The following is an 18,824-nucleotide window of genomic DNA, read 5'->3' on the forward strand; positions in this document are numbered from 1 at the left end:
ACTTTAATAACCCGCCGGGTGGCCTGACACCGTGGGTAGCCAGTTCGAGTCCCGTTGGTCGCCAACAGTATGTTGGCCGGCCACTAGATTGCGTGCGCAAAGCCTGGATACAATTCCAAACCTCTCTGCCATGTCCATGTGGAGTGAGGGCATATGACGCTTTTAGTGATGATTCGTCCGTCGAATGGGAACGTTAAACCTTGAGAACACCCTTTGGTGCTATTAGACAGGAGTAGGCTATGTGCCGGCATAGAATGTCACCTTCTCCCTTCATCCTATCATGCATCATTTCATTGCATTAACTCCTCTGATGAGGTTGACGACAGGAAGGGCATCCGGTCACAAAAACCCGCTGCGAAGTCACTTCATAGCCGGGTCAAGGACTGGACAACAAACAAACGGACAAACCATTTTTGATCATATTTGCGCAATCTACATGGCCAAAGTGTCAGTTCACTACCTCGCTGGAATATCTTGGGACAGGCTCACCAACCAGTCGGGTATTACAGTGTGCTGACTTAAGCGAGGTGTAACAGTTAACTTGGCCTCATATCCTTAAACAATGATCTTCAGAACCCAATATTACGCGTTCGCCCCCTGTCTTGCGCAATATCTAATAGCAAATAACACGAAGTGTGCGCGACCCGAAGCTCCTAAGTTGTTAAACACCTGCCATTGTTATTAATAGCAACAGAAATATGCTCTTACGTGACGACATTTACTGGAATGAACATGCCTCTTTCAGGTCAAACTTCCGGCACTCCGACGTTTCTAAGTACCGACTAGGGGCGGCCGCACCTTATGTGCTGAAGTGCTGCAGCACATTGCCTATTTGAAAAATAAATTACTTTAAAAATACCATCTACAATCAAATACAGTACATTGAAAAAGCGTCAGCCAAAGAATAGGAAATTATTCGACTCCCCTCACAACCAAGTAACTAGTCATGTGTTCCACGCTGGGTGGCTGTGCTGGGCTGTGCGATCACAGCTCAGCCAGAATTTCTAAGCTTTTCGCCAGAAAGCAGGAACTCTGCCTTTTGCGCATCGTTCGACCACAGAGAGGCAGCACTTGCATTACGACCGATACGAGAACGTGGCAGGTGGCACTCTCTTGACTCAGCGGTAGTATTTAAGAGGGGATCGCTCAAAGCAAAGGGAAAACAAAATACTGTAGAGCTGTTCCCGCCGGATCTTTTAATTCCAAAGAGGATAGAATACTACCAACTTGCCTGTTTCATAGTCACATTTGTAAATCGATGAACTATAAAAATTGTACTTTTTATGTTGTCAAAATAAGGACATGATATTGTGATTTTCTTTAATTAAAAATGCCTACTTTACAAATGTCACTATAAAACATTACATGTAATTTTGCATTACGACGTTGCTGGTTTTATTTCAATGATGCTGGTAACATTGGGAAGTTCTGTTTTTGCGCGCTTACACCAAGTGTTTGAGTTCGTGAATATTTTGCCATTGCAGGTGTTATTGTGTGTTTAATTATATAGCTTTTAGTTTTTTATGAGGAATGTGTATATGTGTTGGGGTTGTTTGCGTGTTTGTTCAGTGTGGAAAACTCAGTGAAAAGCCCCTTGAAAACCACATACCGGTATGTTTCTAAATATTTTTCTCTTTCTGGAGGGGGGATTTTCTGCACCAGCCGCCACTGGTACTGACATAATTTAAGGAACTTAAAGACACATAGCAATGTACTACTTTCCTTCGGCATGAGACTACTCTGACCAGAAAAGAAGCTGGGTTTTGTTTTTGCTTTTCTTCACTTGGCGATATATTCTGTTAATTAGGGACGTATTACACACAACACTGAATTTATCAAAATGCAGAGTAATAATTACGAATGTGAACTTCAAATAAAGCAAGATTTCCTTGTAACTTATATGAACAATATCGTTCTGGCATATGAGTTGACCACCTCACACAAGTATGATCGGAATGATCCTGACTGAAGCGTTCATGTATCTAAACTTTATTCTGTAACGTCTGTACATTTTATAAATAAGCAGAAAATCTTACCTCGTTCTTGATTCTGTCCAGATCGTTCTGGCTTATGGAACGTTTTAATCTAAATGTGTTCTCCAGTTTCTCCTTTATTTTGTTTCCGTATGTTTTAATTGTACTGTGAAGAGCCTCAATTATCTCCAGCCAGCTGTGTTTCTTTAGGTATCCGTTCGGTCCAAGATATGATTCCAGGATTTTATCAGCATTTTCTGTTCGAGTAGACAGCTGTAATTCAATGAAACAATTAGTCTTACTTAAAATAAAGCATGGTAATTAAAAATACGGTATACTATATCTGAGCAAAACTTTTATACCATACGAGAATGTTAAAAGCACACCTCGAGCACATTGTAACTGTGTCCGAAGATCTCTGTTGTTAGATTAAGGCCGACAGATCTTGGTATGTAGGAGTTCTGGGAATATATAACATTAGCTTCCAACGAGTTGCCAACATTCAAACCATCCAGGATATATGAGAGCTCGTAATTGTGAGAGAACTTGCGGAAGTCACTAGGATAGTGCTTTCGAGATTTAAGATTTCTGAAATGTTGTTTAGCTTGTTCCTTCGATGGGTTTGTAGATGCTCGAAGATTGCGAAGATGTGACACGATGTAAGACCCCACTGAAAAAGAGAATGGCGTCATATGAGACTAAATATAATGCTTAGAATAATTTACATACGCAGAAATTGAAAATGTTCTTACTAAAATCGTAAAACTCTCATACAACAAAGTTCTTTCTTTTCATATACAAGTTGCTTTATGTCACATCGACACAAATAGGTTGTAGGGCAATAATAGGACAGGAAGGGGCTAGGAGTTAGAAAGAATCGGCCATGGCCTTAATTAAAGTACAGCTCCAGCATTTGTCTGGTGTGAAAATGGGAAACCACGGACAACCATCTTCACGAGTGCCAACAGCAGGGCTCGAACCTGCTATCTCCCGATTACTGAATACTGGGCGCACTTAAGCGACTGCAGCTATCGACGTCGGTCAGTATCATCTCTCCTTGTCAGCATGTTGTGAGTGCATTCATGTACACTAGCGGTAAAAATGTCAACAGAACACAAAGTGGAACTTTTAATAGCATATTTACAAAATCCCTCCCACTGCTATCTGATTTAACATACGCTGGAGTATCAAATATCTCTCCTGAAGAGAATTTTTTCAACGAGACCTGAAATCTAATCAAACAAGTATCTTGCATTTAGAGTACACTTAGTGCTATAGGATTCAACCGTAAAATCTTGAACATACGAGGCGAGTGCCTGATCAACTGAGCAGAACATCCACTCAGACACTCATCTGGTCGTATGTACTTCATGAGTTACAAGTACACCTTAAAATATCGATGTGTTGATACGTTCTCGACAGTATCGGGTATGACCACACCTCCCTGCACGACAAATATAGATTCCGTCATAAAGATAAAATGTTTCGACTTGTTGGTGCAACTCTTTGTTCACAGGTTGCTTTACACAGATAGGTCTTATGGCAACGATTGGAGAGGAAAGGGAAGGAAGCGTCCGTGGACTTACTAACGGTACAGCCTGGTGTGAAAATGGGAAACCACAGAAAACCAACTTCAGGGCTGCCGACAGTGGGGTTCGAACCCACTATCTCCCGAATACTGGATACTGGCCGCACATAAGCGACTGCAGCTGTCGAGCTCGGTATGTCAAGATTAAACGCAGTTGCTGGAGTCAATGACAGATCCAGCTGTACACATTCTCGGAGCTATTGTGACCGTGTTGGCCAAGGAAGTTGTGGAGCACCTTGGAGAGAATATTGAGTTACAGGCTATTATTCTCAAGTGTAAAACGGGGTTTGTACAGAAACTAAAATGCATTAAACATATGAAGTTTCACTGAAAACCATCGAACATTGTAAGATGTCGCACCCCAGTGGACGCTACCATTCAGCAGCTCTCTGTCTGATACCTGTAAGACTCTCTCTGTACCACAAACTTCTATTTCTCTCTCCAGTGAAGTTGTTTTATGAGACTATGGTTTTGCCATAGATAATAACCAAGTGGTAATGATGGACTGGAACTCCTGAACAGAAATCAATGACCAATAGACGATTATAACCATGGTGTTGAATATTTCACAGTCTGTGGAACTTAGTTTACGGTCTTCGCGCGGTTTGGAATACGTCTTTATGTGCTTCAACTGCCTGGATAAAGAATACTAAAATATATTTGAAATGTCGGTATGTATGGATGTTGTGGGCACTGTGATAGTGGCTGTTCGGTTTGTCACAGCCTAGTTTGACCACAGCATCTTCTTCACTAATGTGATCATCTACGCCAGCACTTATATAGAGTGATAATTTATTTTCCCAATAAAATGAGCAATCAGCTGCAATAAATATCTCACCCCCCGTTCATAATTTGTTAATTTAGTGCACGGAATAGCCTACTAGCATGTGGCACACAGATCACGAGCTAAAACGACGTGACTGCAGCGATTGTAATAAACAGTATACCTTCTCTGGCTGTTCATTGTATATCCCTAAATGACTCTGCTTACCCATTTATCAGTCCTTATGTATAATCATTATGTAAAGTGGTATTTAGAACTTAATTAATTACAACTGTTTTCTTTTCCACTTGTGTCTCTTTAATTTCTTACCCGGAGGCCCCGGGTTCGATTCCCGGCTAGGTCAGGGATTTTTACCTGGACCTGAGGGCTGGTTCGAGGTCCACTCAGCCTACGTGATTAGAATTGAGGAGCTATCAGACGGTGAGATAGCGGCCCCGGTCTCGAAAGCCAAGAATAACGGCCGAGAGGATTCGTCGTGCTGACCACACGGCACCTCGTAATCTGCAGGCCTTCGGGCTGAGCAGCGGTCGCTTGGTAGGCCAAGCCCCTTCAAGGGCTGTAGTGCCATGGGGGGTCTCTTTAATTAATTTCACATTAAATACGCTTTTAGCGGATTTCATTTCACTTCAGTTTTGAATATACACCTTCTGTGACAGTGCAATGGTGTCATAGTACAGTATTATGAACATCACGCAAAATTTGCTAACGTTTCGAATACATTTCACTGTTCATTATCAAGATACCTGAAGTTCATAACACCGAGTTCGATAGCTGCCGTCGCTTATGTGCGGCCAGTATCCAGTAATCGGGAGATAGTGGGTTCGAACCCCACTGTCGGCAGCCCTGAAGATGGTTTTCCGTGATTTCCCATTTTCACACTAGGCAAATGCTGGGGCTGTATCTTAATTAAGGCCACGGCCGCTTCCTTCCCACTCCTAGCCCGTTCCTGTCCCATCGGCGCCATAAGACTTGTCTGTGTCGGTGCGACGTAAAAGAAACTGTAAAAATTGTCTTATAAGGGTCGCACCAGACTAACAACAGCCACACGAAATTATGTATTTATTATTATTATTATTATTATTATTATTATTATTATTGTTGTTGTTGTTGTTATACAGTATTATAAAAGAATCGAATAACTTACTACATTCATTTCCATCACAGTAACCGACATCTACTTCCACATAATAATTAGTTTTGAACGTCTTCCATTGAATTCTTTCGCATCAACTGAAGTAGGATAGCCGCAACAAAATACTGAATGGGACAGATTAGGATTCAGTAAATATTTTACTTATTGGAGATAAAGTCTCTTGCTCAGTTACGGTCACTCACACTTTTATGGCTCAGAATAAAGTAAATGTGACTCGCAGAATGGATTAAACTAAAGAATAGACATTTAAATACATGCGTGAATCCAGACCTTGGTTCGTCGGTTCATTTTCCAATAGTTTCTTCAGGCTGTTGGCCACTGCTCCACTCGGACATTCAACTACCGCCAAATAAGCTTTAATTCGAACTTCAGAGTCTTCCAAATGGTCACTCAAGATGTCAAGAGCAGATTTCTTGAACTGAAAAGAAAGAGTAACATTATTTTTTAAATTACTTAATTGACTTAGGATGAAAAAGTCAATATGTTTTCAATCAGAACTTCTTGGATACATCTCTTCAAGAGAACTGAAACGAACAGTTACTCTTGGCATTTTTAAGTACAGAGATCATACTTACTGCACTATGGCAGGCATCGCTCTGGTATGTTTCCAGAGCGGCAACACGAAGGCGAGCTGGAAGGGTCTTGTCAGAAGCGACCTGTTTCACTTTCTCTGCTACGGCATCATTCAAGTGGTGGATGTTGGCCAGAGCTTTAAGAGCAACGATCGCCTGTGAACATAAAGGTGAACTTCATGAGTACTAGAACACCTGTACCGTACCGAAGCTCCACAAAGAACAACGGCGCTCCCCAATAGTGAAACAACTTGATAAACCGACATAGTACATTACAATACATTACATATCTATTACAATAAGGCAGTGAAACTGCTGTAGATGATGCATCCACAGGTGTCTTACCCACAAATACTAGCAGAATGTGACGCAAGTGCGATAACAGGTATAACTTGAAAATAATGTTCTCTCATCAATGGGTAACTAATGCAGATATCGAGCTCGAATTATTATTATTATTATTATTATTATTATTATTATTATTATTACATGTATGTATACGTATGAAGTGTTACATCCAATTAGTATTTGTATTATTATTACGATATGATCGCGTTGTTTTTGAGGTTATGTCATGTAACAGGCACTGTATATAGACATTTATATCAGCTCAGTTAATGTAAATTAATATTAAAATTTATTCTTACCTGTATATATAAATTGTAATCCATAATTGTGAAACACACTGTAACTTCCAGAATGGTATAGGCGCTAGAACGATTGAGAATATTCTGTACATTATGACCTATGTATTACGCACTCTGGAGTATTCAAGAAGGTAGTTTATTTTTGTAACGTATCTTTCTGGAAACCTGGCCAGAGACGATATTGATGGTGAAGTCAGTTTTTAGTCAGTTAGCGTTTGGAAGTAGAGTTATGGTGGAACAAGGTTATATCTGTAACCAAGTGTCTGTCATGCTGAAGTAGGCAGTCGGTAGTCAACTGTTTTACTTGTGTTCCAAGGTTGTAACCTCTATGTGCCGTGTTATTCAGTTGTTTTTAATAATGGCGGCTTTGCTGATATTCTCGAAGTGAAGTGTTTTGTTGTGATACTGTGATTAAGTTTATGTGTGTGCTAATTTGTGAACATCTATACATATAAAATAAGAGTTTAGTCTGTACATTGCTCAAAATTTAAAAAGGATGGTCTTCTGTGACGTTCATTAATCCTGGGCCAGTTTTATTTCCCCACCCGATACATCATCATAGATTGTGATGTCTTTAAGTACAGTACTAAGCACCTCTATAATCCTGTATTTATAACTAACACTGTGGTTCGTCTTGCTTCTACGTCTCTCATATTGAAATCATGAAAAATGTGTCAAACCATCTCCTCTTAGGTCTCCTTTTACTGCTCTACTTTTTATGGCCGAGTCCAATATTCTCATCTCCCTCCATTAGCCTCACAAGACCTCAAACCTTAGCTGGTTCATACACACAACTTCATTCAACGTCTTTGTGCCGAACATAGCCCATACGAATTCATTGCTTATTTCCCCCTGCCATTATTCCCACCAGACCGAGGTAGGAATAGTTGTGTTTGCACGGTCTTGCCCCCTGATCCTAACGGCGAGATCTCCTCATTCGCTTTGCTGCTCTTTCTTCATTCTCTGTCATATTACTACCATCCTGGGAGAATAAGCATCCTAAGACGTATACACCAGTTTCATATTCTCCTCCTCAATCGTCACACTTCTACTGTCGGAAATCGGAATTTAGTACCTGAAAACTTTTAATACTTGTTAATACATGGTAATGATAAACATTTTACAGCATGTTTTAAAAGAACAAATATTTTACTTCAAATGTTGAGAGGTGTATTTTCAAAGTTTACCTCTTTCATGCCCCTGAATCACCACCGCAGTTTCACAAACTGAGCTCTGTAAAATCAGGTTGTTTTCCTGTTCCAATCTTCATATTCTATAAATAAGAAACTTTGAACTCTCACTGGAGGGAGGACATATAGGCCCTGTAACAATACTTCAGGGTTGGTATAGACCCCAAGAAAAATCCCTATTACAGTTTATTGTCTTGAGTATCTTCTAACAGTACATTGGAAGGTACTCGCTTTCGGGTAAGAATAAAGTACATTTATGGTACACACGTGTATTAAGAGAGGTAAGGACTCCTTTAATATGCATGTATTTCCATCCCAAAGTACTGAAAGTAACTAAAAACCGACATTATTATATAAAGATAGAGAACATTCTTTAGTTTCTGCCATGTCCTAGACTAGGATTCGATTTATATTTGCTATTCAAAAATCATAGTAATAAATAATAATAATAATAATAATAATAATAATAATAATACTAATAATGGCTTATGCCTTCCGGAGAGGCCTGATGCAGGTCTTTCGAATTCACGACCATAAGCAACGTGTGTGTTTGTGAGGATGGGGCCCTAACTATGATACATTTTAATGTAGACGACGGCATACACACTCTGATCCCGACAGAGGAATTGAGTAATTAAGCACGCTAACCATTTAGCCACGGACCCAGAAATAATAATAATAATTTCTAACTTACATTGTTTTCCTCTTTGATTGATTTTACTTTCAGTTTGATCATTTTTGCCAGTTTTCCAAGAAGGTCGTTCAATTGCGGGACATTCTCACAGTTGTGATCTCTGCAGTATCGTCCTGCTAGCGAGCCAATGGCAAGTATTCCTTCACGAGGAACGTTGCCAGCATCGTCAAGCAGAGCCTGGAAAGATATTGAAAACATCACTAGCAGCGAAAAATTAATCATATTTTACATTAATTAAGTACATTTAATTTCAAGCTCAAAAAAGAACGTTGTGTTGTGAAAGAGTCTGCCACAACGTCAACTTTATGAAAAACTACAATATACTCTGGAATAAATCAGGAACTTACAGAGACAGCTTCCAAGGATGCGATGGATGTATGCTGAACGTATCCAATCGACATGTACCATAATTTAGTCTGGTCGCCGGAAATTTCATTACTTTTAAGGAGCTCCACAGCTGCAACCACAGAATCTCCAGTTCCTGCTCTGAATATACCATCGAGAAGAACTTTCCTGAAAGAAAGAACAATAATGATTGTACTTTGTATTTTATCACACTTCAGTCATCATCAATATTATTATTATAATTATTCTTATTACCAGTATTATGTTTCATATGATTCATATTGCTTTACTAATTTGTTATCGATCTTAATTGTTTAACTTATACTTTCATTCTGTTGTTTGGTTATTAATATGTAAAACACACAACTGTAGTTTAGTCGTTTATATTTCCTGATATCTATTATAAGAATATTATTATAAATTAATTTCACTTGACTGTTAGGTGCAGGTATTGAGGTAACATTATATGTACACTATTAAGCATTTAATTTTAATTGCATTTATGCTGTATCAATCAACAGTATTTAGTTTCCTTTATAGAATTACTGTCTTGCTTTTATTTTTATTTTTACATTTTTAAATGTTATTATTGAAAATGGTTAAGTGTAAGAGACCGGGCGAACTGGCTGTGCCGTTAGGGTCGCGCGGCTGTGAGCTTTTATCCGGAAGATAGTGGGTTTAAACCCCACTGTCGGCAGCCCTGAAGATGGTTTTCCGTGTTTTCCCATTTTCACGCCAGGCAAGTGCTGGGGATGTACCTTAATTAAGGCCATGGCTGCTTCCTCCCCATTCCTAGGCCATTCCTATCCCATCGTCGCCATTAAGACCTATCTGTGTCGGTGTGACGTGAAGAAAATTGTAAGTGTAAGAGAGGGCCGTGAGCCCTAACTTCGCCACAAATGTAAGTCAAGAATAAATAAATAAATAAATAAATAAATAAATAAATAAATAAATAAATAAATAAATAAATAAATAAATAAATAAATAAATAAATAAATAAATAAATAATTGACGTGTAGTCAATAATCGCCGGCCCCGCGGTGTAGGGGTAGCGTGCCTGCCTCTTACCCGGAGGCCCCGGGTTCGATTCCCGGCCAGGTCAGGGATTTTTACCTGGACCTGAAGGCTGGTTCGAGGTTCACTCAGCCTACGTGATTAGAATTGAGGAGCTATCTGACGGTGAGATAGCGGCCCCGGTCTAGAAAGCCAAGAATAACGGCCGAGAGGATTCGTCGTGCTGACCACACGACACCTCGTAATCTGCAGGCCTTCGGGCTGAGCAGCGGTCGCTTGGTAGGACAAGGCCCTTCAAGGGCTGTAGTGCCATGGGGTCAATAATCGGCCTGTTTTAGATACAACTACAGATCCCAGAACTGAGCAAGTTAACTCATTGCTAGATTAGTAAAAACAAAGGGACATACAAATTTCATCATCAGCAGTGCTTAAGTGGTTTTCGTTTCCCATTTGAGAACATAGGAAATCTGTGTCAATGACATTCTCATAGAGCATGATCACTTTCTGCAAACTACAAGTAGCGACTACTGGTGGGAGGGGGGCAGTCCCCCCACCACTTCTTGGAGAAAACATTACATTTTTATTCCTTTTTAGCAGGCTGAAACTAGCAATTACAGGAATTTTCACAAGCCCTGTTGTCTTATCAGCTAATTCTTTCGTTTATTTTCTTGAATTATACACAACCTTATTAGCGGAAATACGCTTAAAATGTCGTTAGTCGCGACTAGCTTTGCATGTGCTGTGAGGAAGGGTAGCAGGGGTATTTCTTTCCAAAGTCATGGACACTGAGGTATGATTCACCCTCCTGCCGCGCGCATTCGTCAGTCTGGCAGTCTCTTTAGTGTCTGTTAGGTTCTAATATGTTGTCAAATACCAAATGTTTTTAATCGTATAATCACTACGTACTTCTATTTAATTATAATGCACGTGTAATTAATGTTCCTTTGGTGACAGTTTTATTGCAGGCCTATGGTATTGTATCAAAATTCAAAACAAAGATATATATGTATATTTCCGCACTTAAGTTGGTAAACTGTACACTTTTACCTATCTGTCGAAATTCATGCAGAGAGCATGAAAGAACTTACCATTTTGTAGCTATTTTTCAGTTTTTGTACATATTCCCCCCCGCCCACTATATACTGCACAACCCGGCTAGTTTTTGTTGTCTCTAAATGTGTCCCCCCGCACACACACACACACTTCCAATTGCCAATCGCTGCTACTGGGTAAACACTGCAACAACACAGGTTGCTCCTGCTTCGAGAACACGACAATTGTACCTACGATATTTCTTACTCCTAAATTTTAACAACAACTAAAAGGAATCTCAAAATATTAATGACTAAATTAAACTCATGCACACTTAGACCGTTCATTGTCTTTTTCTTTGCTATTTGCTTTACGTCGCACCGACACAGATATGTCTTATGGCGACGATGGGATATGAAAGGCTTAGGAATGGGAAGGAAGCGGCCGTGGCCTGAATTAAGGTACAGCCCCAGCATTTGCCTGCTGTGAAAATGGGAAACCACGGAAAACCATCTTCAGGGCTGCCGACAGTGGGGCTCGAACCCACTATCTCCCGATTACTGAATACTGGCCGCACTTAAGCGACTGCAGCTATCGAGCTCGGTCGTTCATTGTCTAGGGTCCTCTGACTGCGGATTGAACTGAACAAAGAACAGGACTATTCGACGTAGTAATTGATACAGGAAAAGTGTAATACGTACCTAGCAGCATGTTTGTTGCTAAACCCTGCACCAGCCTTTACTTGTCCGTATACGGTGAGAATATCTTCCTTCGAGCTGTCCCTCAACACTTCGACTAGTTTTCTGAACTTGCTGGCAGAATCAGTTCCAACTGACACCTTCATTGACTCTCCCGCGGCAAGAAGAGCATCCACAATTGCTTGTTTGTTACTGGTGGTAGCAGAAGATGCTTTGACGTGCGGAGCTTCGAAAATTATTGATCGCGGAGTACTGGCGGAAGCTAGAACAGAAAACAGAATAGCTGATAATAAGACACACTGCTCTATACAATGAATTATGTACACATGCAAGGTATGAGTTCTTCTAAAGGTCGTATAAATACCCTAAGCAATGAGTGTTAAAATGGTAACGTATACCATCTTGGACAGAGAATCAGCGTAAAGTAAAAACCCTAAACTTGCGCAGCGGGAAATTTATCTCATTGCCCTTCAGTAAAAAAAAAAAGAGGAGGTAAGTATAGTCTGACCAGATATTAACAACAAATTAAAAATGGGACTGCAGTAATACAATATAGCTTTAATTATTCTGTTCCAAAAGTAATCAAAATGCCTTTGAAGCAGCGGACTAATTTATCCCAATTTGCAATGAAATTTGATTCGATTCTGATAATATAAAAAGTAATAATAGTCCGACTCCTTGGATGAATGTTCCGCGTTGAGGCCTTCGGTTCATAGGGTCTCGGGTTGCATTTCCGGCCAGGCCGGGGATTTTAATCGTGTTTGATTAATACTTCTGGCTCGGGGATTGGGTGTTTGTGATCTTCTTCATATTAAGACAACACACCATACTACCAATCACCATAGAAACACACATTAGTGATTATATCTCTCCATATAAGGTTGCGTCAGGAAGGGCATTCGGTCGTAAAACAGCGCTGCATCCACATGTGCGACACAGTTCGCACCCGCGACCCCACAGACGCCGGAAAAGCGGTATAATAATAATAATAATAATAATAATAATAATAATAATAATAATAATAATAATAATAATACCATCATATATTACTGCTGCAAAGTCTTAAATTCTTCACTGGAAGAGACATTATTGGAGACATTAACTGGTAGTATGTTGTGTAACAACTGAGGAGGAAGGTGGTCATAATGAGCTTAGATATGGTTACAGAGGAATGAGAGAATGCAAGAGGTAAGTGCCCTTGTGTTGAGGTATTTCAAGAATATATCGTTACCTGGTGCACTGTCGGCTTGAGCTGTTTCCGAAGCGAGGGTGAGTTTGGTTTCTACAGTGGTCCTAGCGCCAGACCCCAGTCTTGAGAATGGTCGGAATAAATACGACTCATGACTAACGGCACTACTGATGATGCCCTTCTTGATCTGTTGTTCAGAGCTGTAAGTGGACTCTAGAAGTGGTGTGGAGTGCAAGTCCTGAAATCGTTATTGCTGTTATTACTATCATTATTTTGAATGATTTCCTTTGAAAGGTCAAGACGAAAATATTCTGTACAATCAAGACCAATATAAATCATGTTATCTTGATTAGATTGAGTGTACGAATTTGAATTAATTCTATATAAGAATCTCTCTGTTTGTTATATTATAAACACTCACTGAACTCACCGCATTGCCTACAAATGGTGTCGACAGGATTTCCTGTCGAAGATCTTCACGATGTGCGCACCTGTTGAGGTTCCTGACTTTCTTCACTGTGACAACATCTCCCTCTCTAGAAGAAGTGATTTCAGTTGGGCAAATACCGAACACATCCACCTAAAACAGTAATATGACATAATTAGCATTCTGAAAAAGTTATTTAATTTACCAAATTTTACCCAATCTTAGCTTTTTAAGTTCATGATATAGGGGCTGCATAGTCGAGGGGGTAAAGGCGTGCTTGGTTCACTCGGAAGGATCTGGGTTCGATTCCTCGTGAGGAAGTCGAAAACTTCGAAACGAGATAACCACTTTTGGAGAGGTATGGCCTATATGGTTTTGAGGTCCACTCAGCCAACACCAGTACCAAGGTAATTCGTAGGGGCAAAGGTGGCTGGACATAGAATAGTGGAACCCTTTACATTCAACTCCTCCAAGAGTCTTCAATGACCCGTACAGAGATGGATTTTGACATGTTATCTCGGATACGCAGACTTTCGAAAATTCCGGACTGTGTAGCTCAGTCGGTGTAGCTGGTAATAAAGAATGTTAGAAGAAAATATTAAATACTGAAACATTCAGTGAAAACAATTTTTAGAACAGAATCACTTGAGATCATTGTAAAACTGACAATTAGGTTAATAAGAAACTACATATCCATGCTAAGGTAGCCCAAGTTATGGGGAATGTACTACTGTATTTTTAAAGCGATAAAGAAGTAAGGGCGGAATTGCAAGTGTACCTGATTTTCACGAAAGGAAGAATCGTGAACTTAACTGTTCTTCTTGATGCTTTACTAACGACCCCTGAGCTTACCCATCAGGCTCCAAGGATGTTTACCATAGACAGTACCTAACGATTTCAATGTCCAAATTCCCTTCAATAATAATAATTTCGTGTGGCTATTTCTAGCCGAGTGCAGCCCTTGTAAGGCAGACCCTCCGATGAGGGTGGGCGGCATCTGCCATTTGTAGGTAACTGCGTGTTATTGTGGTGGAGGATAGTGTTATGTGTGGTGTGTGAGTTGCAGGAATGTTGGGGACAGCACAAACACCCAGCCCCCGGACCATTGGAATTAACCAATTAAGGTTAAAATCCCCGACCCGGCCGGGAATCGAACCCGGGACCCTCTGAACCGAAGGACAGTACGCTGACCATTCGGCCAACGAGTCGGACATTCCCTTCAATTATCACTCCAGTATCTTATTTCTCTCCTCAGTGGTTCCTCATAATTTGACGTACCTCACGGACAATTGAGTTTCCAGATCCAGCAGATGCAGAAACCTGTAGAAGGGAAAGAACTGCCCTCTTGATGTTTAATGAGTCCCTTGGTTCATCTTCTTCAGTGCAGAGTTGGCTGTTGATAATGCCACCTTGGAAGTTGGCAATTGCCGAGTGTGCTTCAAGATTCTTCAAAGAGCCATATTTCTGAAAAAGATAACACACACGTATCATTACTATGCCACCTACAGCCATCCTCCTGCTTGATAGAGAATATTGCGAACGATTGATTACAATAATGCAATTTATAATTCTAAATAATTCTAAATTCTAAGAATTCTAAATAAATTCCTAACAATGATAGTGAATAAAATAGTGACAGGTTAGAATTAGAAAGAAGAAACATTGGAAATGAAATGGGAAACAGTGAAAGATAGGATATGACAACTGGCATTAAAAAGTAATTAAGTGGCCAGAAAGAACTGGTAAAGTTTGTATTTTTGGGATGCTGAGCTCTACTGTTGCCTTGAGCTGCAGTTTGCTAACGTCTTCCTCAGTTCTAGGTAACGTAGTAACGGACACGCCTTCCAAATTGTAGGTGCACTCCATAAACATCAATTATTTACAGTAACTAGTTAAATCTGATCAATCAGGTATTCGAATGATGAAGAATCAAACATTTTGTAGAATGAGAAGGAAGATACATATTATTTGAAATAAATCCCAGTCATATTTTAGCTCTATGCCAGGCTGAGAGAGCTCAAGTTGGCGGGTTCGATCCCTACTCAGTCGTGTGGTATTTGTAAGTGCTCAAATACGCCAGTCTCGTGTCGGCACATTTACTGTCACGTAAATGAACTTCCACGGGATAAAATTCCGGCACTTCCATGTCTCCGAAAATCGTAAAAGTAGTTAGTTGGACGTAATACCAAAAACATTAAATTATATTAATTCTATGGAAAGAAGTATTTTCTTTCAATTGTTAAACTTAGTATTAAGAGGATTAATCCTTTGCCTAACGAATCTTGCCTACATTATGTTGTATTATTATTATTGTTTCATGTGAGGAGCTTAGGACACCGTGTCCGGCAGCCCCGTGCACTTTGTGCGTGTGAAAACAGTCTTCTGGCATGTATGACTGTGGTGTTGATACTGCTGTGTGTTTGTAGTAACGGAGTCCACAATGGGATGGAAGCAGCCATGGATTATATGTTGGGTATCATTTTGGCATTCAAATATATTTGGAATGGAAAACCACTATTGGAATAATCAAGAGTGCGATTTTAAGCGTTTTCTATTATAAGCGTTGTTCCCATGACAATTCGCTGATTGATTCTATGATTAATTCATTCATTCATTCATTCACTGACCAGTATAATAATAATAATAATAATAATAATAATAATAATAATAATAATAATAATAATAATAATAATTTCGTGTGGCTATTTCTAGCCGAGTGCAGCCCTTGTAAGGCAGACCCTCCGATGAGGGTGGGCGGCATTCGCCATGTGTAGGTAACTGAGTGTTATTATGGTGGAGGATAGTGTTATGTGTGGTGTGTAAGTTGCAGGAATGTTGGGAACAGCACAAACACCCAGCCCCCGGGCCATTGAATTAACCAATGAAGGTTAAAATCCCCGACCCGGCCGGGAATCGAACCCGGGACCCTCTGAACTGAAGGCCAGTACGCTGACCATTCAGCCAACGAGTCGGACACTGACCAGTTAATGTATATGAAATAAATAAACAGAGAAATGCACAGATTGCTGATACGGTATGCGCGTACCTTTCCTCCTGCTCCAGTTATCCGAACGTCTTTTAGTTTAACAACATGACTGCAAGCACTTTGGACGCTCAGCTCCACTGTTGCCTTCAGCTGCAGTTTGCTAACGTCTCCCTCGGTTCCAGGTAACGTAGTAACGGATGTGCCTTCCAAATTGTAGGTGTATTTGTGGCCATCTTGGTACTGGAATACTGATGTTGATGCTGTAAAAAAATGGACAAAGTGTGTTGATCTCAAAACATACTGGAGAAGAGAATTTCTTAAGCTCAAATGAATACTATCAGTATATTTAGTTTTACTTACTTGAAGGGCATTCCTGCTGGCATTTCGCCGCCACTGAAATGAAATAAATAAATATTAGTAGAATATTTGATCCACAGTACAACGTGGTATATGAGGACAGGAAACATAAATACTGCTTCAGAAAATGTAACACTACCTTGTCTACGTAGACCAAGGTTTGTGCTAAATTTATAATTAATACAGAATACACGTTACTGAATTCACATTAGAAAGTCCGTAACGAAATCGGTTGGCTCCTGGTGAACTGTGACCTTACAATAGACCAACAAAGAAATTTCTTAATAATTGACAGAATATTCGGGAAACATGTCACGCATCAAAACTTCTTCATTCGTGGCTCACGATGGCGTACTTGAAACACACCGAATATTCAATCTCGAACATCTCACACGATGTAGTCGGAGAAACAACAGTCATGTAAACTTCGTAATACTGAAAGAGAGTGATTCGGCTGTCATTTCTCCGCTTGCATCAGGAGTATCATTCCAAACCAGCTCAAAATCTACTTATTTCACAAATAATGTCTACATTGGGAAGACCATTTTGAAGACTGGACAACTTATTTGCAAGGTTTGCTTGAAGATCTATTTACGATGTTTGCATGTGTTTAATGGAAATGCATAGCTCATTACATTTCCTTTCCCAAGCAATGAACCAACAAAAGAGATAAAATCTTGGAAAACTATCGTATGAAATGATAACGACTGGACTGTATACCTAACTGACTTTTACGCAAGTAAATAAACGTAAAATATTCTCAGAGAGGGTATTCTATGCTCTACCGTACGTCTGATTAGTGCATTCATGTATAGAATAGAAAACATTAGTGCATTTTTAAGGGTAGTGTCAGTTTATGACTACAATTCCGCATTGAGCAGGTACGTCCGTTTGGAGTACAATACAGCATTAAGAAGGTACATATATATCATTTCGTGTGGCTATTTCTAGCCGAGTGCAGCCCTTGTAAGGCAGACCCTCGACTGAGGGTGGGCGGCATCTGCCATGTGTAGGTAACTGCGCGTTATTGTGTTGGGGGTAGAGTTATGTGTGGTGTGTGAGTTGCAGGGATATTGGGGACACCACAAATAAGCAACCCCCGAGCCACTGGAATTAACCAATCGAGGTTAAAATTCCCGACCCGGCCGGGAATCGAACTCGGGACCCTCTGAAACGAAGGCCAGTACGCTGACAATTCAGCCAACGAGTAGGACATTAAGATGGTATGTCAGTTCGGGACTACAATACAGCATTACGAAGGTTTATCATTTCGGGACTACAATACAGTATTGAGAAGGTATGCCCGTTTAGAACTACAATACAGCATTAAGGAGGTATGTCAGTTCGGGACTACAATACAGCATTGAGAAGGTATGTCCGTTTAGAACTACAGTACAGCAATAAGAAGGTATGTCATTTCGGGACTACTATACACCATTGAGAAGGTGTGTCAGTTCGGGACTACAATACAGCATTGAGAAGGTATGTTCGTTTAGAACTACAATACAGCAATAAGATAAAATGAAATGGCGTATGGCTTTTAGTGCCGGGAGTGTCCGAGGACATGTTCGGCTCGCCAGGTGCAGGTCTTTCGATTTGACACCCGTAGGTGGCCTGCGCGTCGTGATGAGGATGAAATGATGATGAAGACGACACATACACCCAGCCCCAGTGCCAGCGAAATTAACCAATGATGGTTAAAATTCCCGACCCTGCCGGGAATCGAACCCGGGACTCCTGTGACCAAAGGCCAGCACGCTAACCATTTAGCCATGGAGCCGGACAGCAATAAGAAGGTATGTCAGTTCTGGACTACAATACCGCATTGAGAAGGTATGTCCGCTTAGAATTACAATACAGAATTAAGAAGGTATGCTAATTCGGGACTACAATACATAATTGAGAACGTATGCCATCGGGACTACAATACAGCATTGAGAAGGTATGTCAGTTCGGGACTACAATATAGCATTGAGAAGGTATGCCCGTTTAGAACTACAATACAGCATTGAGAAGGTGTGTCTGTTTGGAACTACAATAAAGAATTAAGAAGGTATGCCCGTTTAGAACTACAATACATCATTGAGAACGTATGTCAGTTCGGGGCTACAATACACCATTGAGAAGGTATGTCAGTTCGGGACTACAATACAGCAGTGAGAACGTATGTCAGTT

At 40.3% G+C, this 18,824-nt stretch overlaps 1 protein-coding gene across 1 annotated transcript in view; it reads right to left on the reverse strand.

Annotated features, from left to right (window-relative positions):
* The window catches only part of apolpp (apolipophorin), an 89,047-nt gene that overhangs the window by 63,066 nt on the left and 7,157 nt on the right, over positions 1-18,824 (reverse strand). The window contains exons 2-13 of the mRNA XM_067140672.2: positions 16,653-16,685; positions 16,353-16,552; positions 14,585-14,770; positions 13,310-13,459; positions 12,922-13,117; positions 11,694-11,952; positions 8,949-9,114; positions 8,602-8,778; positions 6,074-6,226; positions 5,769-5,916; positions 2,360-2,643; positions 2,037-2,246 (exon numbers count right to left, since the gene is read on the reverse strand). Of these exons, the coding sequence (XP_066996773.2) occupies positions 2,037-2,246; positions 2,360-2,643; positions 5,769-5,916; positions 6,074-6,226; positions 8,602-8,778; positions 8,949-9,114; positions 11,694-11,952; positions 12,922-13,117; positions 13,310-13,459; positions 14,585-14,770; positions 16,353-16,552; positions 16,653-16,685 (2,162 nt within the window). The remainder of the gene's footprint in view (positions 1-2,036; positions 2,247-2,359; positions 2,644-5,768; positions 5,917-6,073; positions 6,227-8,601; positions 8,779-8,948; positions 9,115-11,693; positions 11,953-12,921; positions 13,118-13,309; positions 13,460-14,584; positions 14,771-16,352; positions 16,553-16,652; positions 16,686-18,824) is intronic.

This window comes from Anabrus simplex, chromosome 2 (genome assembly GCF_040414725.1).
Source record: "Anabrus simplex isolate iqAnaSimp1 chromosome 2, ASM4041472v1, whole genome shotgun sequence".
Classification (NCBI taxonomy): domain Eukaryota; kingdom Metazoa; phylum Arthropoda; class Insecta; order Orthoptera; family Tettigoniidae; genus Anabrus; species Anabrus simplex.